Raw genomic sequence first — 4041 nt, forward strand, 5'->3', positions numbered from 1 at the left:
CGTGGTATTGGTAGTTGATTTTGGTGACTGGAAGGAGAGATGGTGGTGAGGAGTTAGGGTTGGAAGAAGACGAGGGTCATGACGAAGATGATGATGGGTTGTATCTTTGGGTATTGAAACTGGAGAGAGAGAGAGAGAGAGAGAGAGAGAGAGAGAGAGAGAGAGAGAGAGAGAGAGAAAGAGAGAGAGGGAGAAAGAGAGAGAAAAGGTGGACCCCTTTTTATTTTTTTAATTATTAAAATAAATAAATTAGTATATGATTTAAAAAGAAATGAAAGAAAAATGGAAAATAAATACCCCAAGGGTATTACAGTCATTTCACTATTCGGAGGGACAAAAACGCAACAAAACTAGCTCAAAATGATCACCAATCCAAAAAAATCATGGTTTGAACTAAAACCCTCAAAAAATACATACCACAGGGACCATTTTTGCAATTTTGTCTAATCATACTATATTATTAAAGAAATATTTTTTCTTTCACCACATTCATTTGAAATTCCCAACTTTTCATATTTCCATATAATATATTTAATTTATTAACTTAAATATTCTTTTAGATATAAACATTATCATAAATGGAAGAATTTGTGACTTATCAATATAATATAATTGATTTGTTAACTTCAATATATAGTAAAATAAATAACCTACATTAATATATCAAATAAGCTTAAAAATTTAGTGTAATTTAAAACCTAAAGTAAAATATAAAATAAAGTTTAAAAAAAATTTAATATATATTTTTTAGCATATTTAAAAGGAAAACATTAAATATAATAATAATAAAAGAACTTAAATTGATGAATCGAATTAACTAAAATATGTCTGAAAACTATATGCTAACAATATATTTTTAATCTGCGCTGTGCAACGCGTGAGAATTCGTCTAGTATTATATATAACTTTGGTGTTTGTTTTTAATAATATAGGTTGAAATGTAGTAGTATTTTTTATGTTTTTTATTTGAAACTCTGAAAAAAAAAAGGAACAAAACCACAAATATCACGGTAATCTACCGTCATATATGTTTTAATGTGCATTAGCAATTTGTTTATTCGCAGATGGTCATGCCATTTGTTCTTTCGTTCATTTTTTTTTTCGATTTTATATTATTTTTTTCCTGTTTTGTTCTTATGTGGTATCTTGTGATAGTTTTTGTGTGGATTCATAGTCATAATATCATATTAAAAGAATGTTGAAACCACAAATGAGATGAAAGGAGAAGATGGCCTTATGCCATGTATGATTTCGTGTTTGGAAGAAATGGTGAACCGATTTTTTGATAGCAAAATATGACATCATATATGGTTAGACGATTCCGCAAACTGCCTGACGAAATTTGAGGCGTATTTGCCTATTTCGTGGTTTCGTTGGCTCGTTTTAGAAAAACCATAATTTTTGGCCTAGTAATTAACAAATTTGACTATTTTTATAAATTCTTCTTAAAATTTTAAATATTTTTATTAAAACCTTTTAGCCAAAAAAAATTATGTTCGCTATGTTTTTTACAATTCATTATCAGAAAATTTTATAATATTGTTTTTGAAAAGAAAAACTCTCAATGTTAAAACTTAAACTAAAAAGACCATCAAACTACTGTAGTTTTTAACTTTTCTATTACATTCGGCCTTTTTGTTTTTGACTCTTGTGTCAATCAATACTCATTAGGCCCTTTTAAGGACAAGAAAGGTGTCAAATTCTCTTTTGCATACCATGTGCCTAAGTGTCTTAGTGTACAAGAAAAGACAGAAACGATATTTCAATTTTTTTTTTAACTAAATCAATTCTTTTTGTACTTAACTATATTTACAAAAAAATTATTTCTATTACGTTAAATAGCATTTCAAAATTTAATAGTAAAAAACAAAGGTAAAAGATATATACTATATAGGATACAATAAAATAGAGTGGTGTGGTACAAATATAAACTTTATTTAATTCTACCACTAAAAGTTAATAAACGAAAAAGGAAACAGAAAACATGGACTGACACTATGACTTTTGTTTCCCTTTCCCACCATATGCTTGCTGGCAAATCGACGATGGTTTCTGCGATTTCAAGCAAAGCTGCGAAGATATCGGACAATTCTTCAGGCAATTGTCACCTAAGCTCCCTGAAACCGACGATTTTTTCGAGAAAAACTCCTTCGGTGGCAATCCGCTTAGGTAATTTCCGTCCAAAAACAACCTCTTCAACGTCGCCTTTTGGCTGAACACCGGCGGAATCGGTCCATGTAGCTGATTATATCGGAGTGATAAAGACGACAACACAGGATACGCCGAGAAGTTCACCGGTAAGTACCCGACGATTTTGTTGTACCCGATATCAACGGCGATGAGATTGCTATTAATGGGTTTTGAGATCTCGATACCTGTGAATCCGTTATTGGCTAGATTGACTTGCTGAAGAGATTGTTGGAGCAAGAACCAGCCGGGGATTGTTCCGGTGAGCGAGTTATCACTGAGTTCCACAACTTCCAGTTGGGTCAGGTCGTTAAATGATGGTTTTGGTAGGAACCCAGATAGCGAATTGGATTTAATTGCGAGTTCAAGTAGGTTTTTGGGGAGTTTAGGGATTGGTCCGGTGAGGTTATTGAAACTGAGGTCAAGACGCGTCAAAGGGAGTGAACTCAATGTGTTTGGCAACGACCCGGATAGTGAATTGTGAGAGATGTCGAGGGCTTGGATTGATTTGAGATTTGAAATGTCTGATGGGATTGTGCCGGAGAAGGAATTAGATCGGAGGTTAAGTGTTTGGAGGTTGGGGAGAGAGAAGAGGGAAGTGGGGATTGGGCCGGAGAATTTGTTGTCAGAGATGTCGATTGTGATGAGTTGGGTGAGTTTGGAAACGAGTGGGGAGAGAGTTCCGACGTAACCGGCGCGATCGAAGGTGAGTTGGGTGACTCGGTTGCCGGAGCAGGAGAGGCCGCAGAGGAAGTGGTCGACGTGATGGTAGGAGCAAGGATCAGAGGTGAAATTCCAGGAGGCTAAGCAAGAGTAAGAAGGGATGGTGGTGGGATCGATGGCGGCTTTTATGGCTTTGAGGGCGGAGACATCGGAGTCGAGGGTGGTGGTAGTGGCGTCGGTGGATAGGAGGAGGAGGATGATAAACACAGAGGTGATGGTGGTGGTGGTGGAGGTGGTCATGATAATCGAAAGATTAAATGGAGGGAATGAAGTATTTAGTAGTGTTGAAAGCGAGAGTTTTTATTGGGGAGGTTTTGGTAGTTGTGATTGGGTTGTGGGGTTCTGACACCAGTCTGCCATTACCCTCTTGGATATTGAGGAATTTTACAATTTTTATACAATTGTTAAAAATGCAAAAATGGTTATTTTTTTTTTGAAAACCATAAATATATATTAAAAGCCACGATTAGCAACTAACTAAAATAAGGGCAGTAGTACAAAACGAAAATAGTGAAATAGAAATAAGCAACAAGCCTAGCAAAAGGGAGAGAAACTCCAATCTATCCACCTACATTTCACAAACTTAGTTCTCAACTTGAGCAATGAGTAGCTTTGTGAAATTACCTCATCATCAATATTTGTAGGAAAATGGTTAACTATTTAGCAAAAAAAGTTTAAACCATTAAATTTTTGAATCGAAAAAGTTTGTTTGTGGTTTTTGTTATTATTCAAACTAAAAAAACATTATACCCTTAATATATTTATTTTTTATTTTCAAAAATTAGTATTGTAATTAAAAATCATCTCTCTCTCTCTCTCTCTCTCTCTCTCTCTCTCTCTCTCTCTCTCTCTCTCTCTCTCTCTCTCTCTCTCTCTCTCTCTCTCTCTCTCTCTCATAGGAACTTTACTGTTTGCCCTCTTCCTTGAAATGGGTATAAGCAAAAAAATAAAAAAAAATCTAGGGCTATTTTGGAGAATCACTCACCTCTAAGGCTAGAACCTTTTGAGTCCATCATACCCAAATCCATGGTCTTCAAAGCCTTGGAATTAATTGTCTTGTGTTATTTAGATTGATTAAAAAAAAGACCCGACATTTTGATCGCTAAAGGAATCTATTCCTTGGTTTGGTTT

The 4041-nt window shown here is 34.7% G+C and overlaps 1 protein-coding gene across 1 annotated transcript; it reads right to left on the minus strand.

Annotated features, from left to right (window-relative positions):
• Nucleotides 1-1871: 1871 nt before the first annotated feature.
• LOC145054052 (protein STRUBBELIG-RECEPTOR FAMILY 7-like) lies at nucleotides 1872-3245 on the minus strand. The gene has a single exon (XM_079002182.1). It carries the CDS (start codon nucleotides 3148-3150, stop codon nucleotides 1996-1998), a length of 1155 nt encoding a protein of 384 aa, XP_078858308.1. The 5' UTR covers nucleotides 3151-3245; the 3' UTR covers nucleotides 1872-1995.
• Nucleotides 3246-4041: the final 796 nt, after the last annotated feature.

Source organism: Lactuca serriola, chromosome 5 (genome assembly GCF_051521515.1).
Source record: "Lactuca serriola cultivar US96UC23 chromosome 5, Lser_US96UC23_V15, whole genome shotgun sequence".
Taxonomy (NCBI): Eukaryota; Viridiplantae; Streptophyta; class Magnoliopsida; order Asterales; family Asteraceae; genus Lactuca; species Lactuca serriola.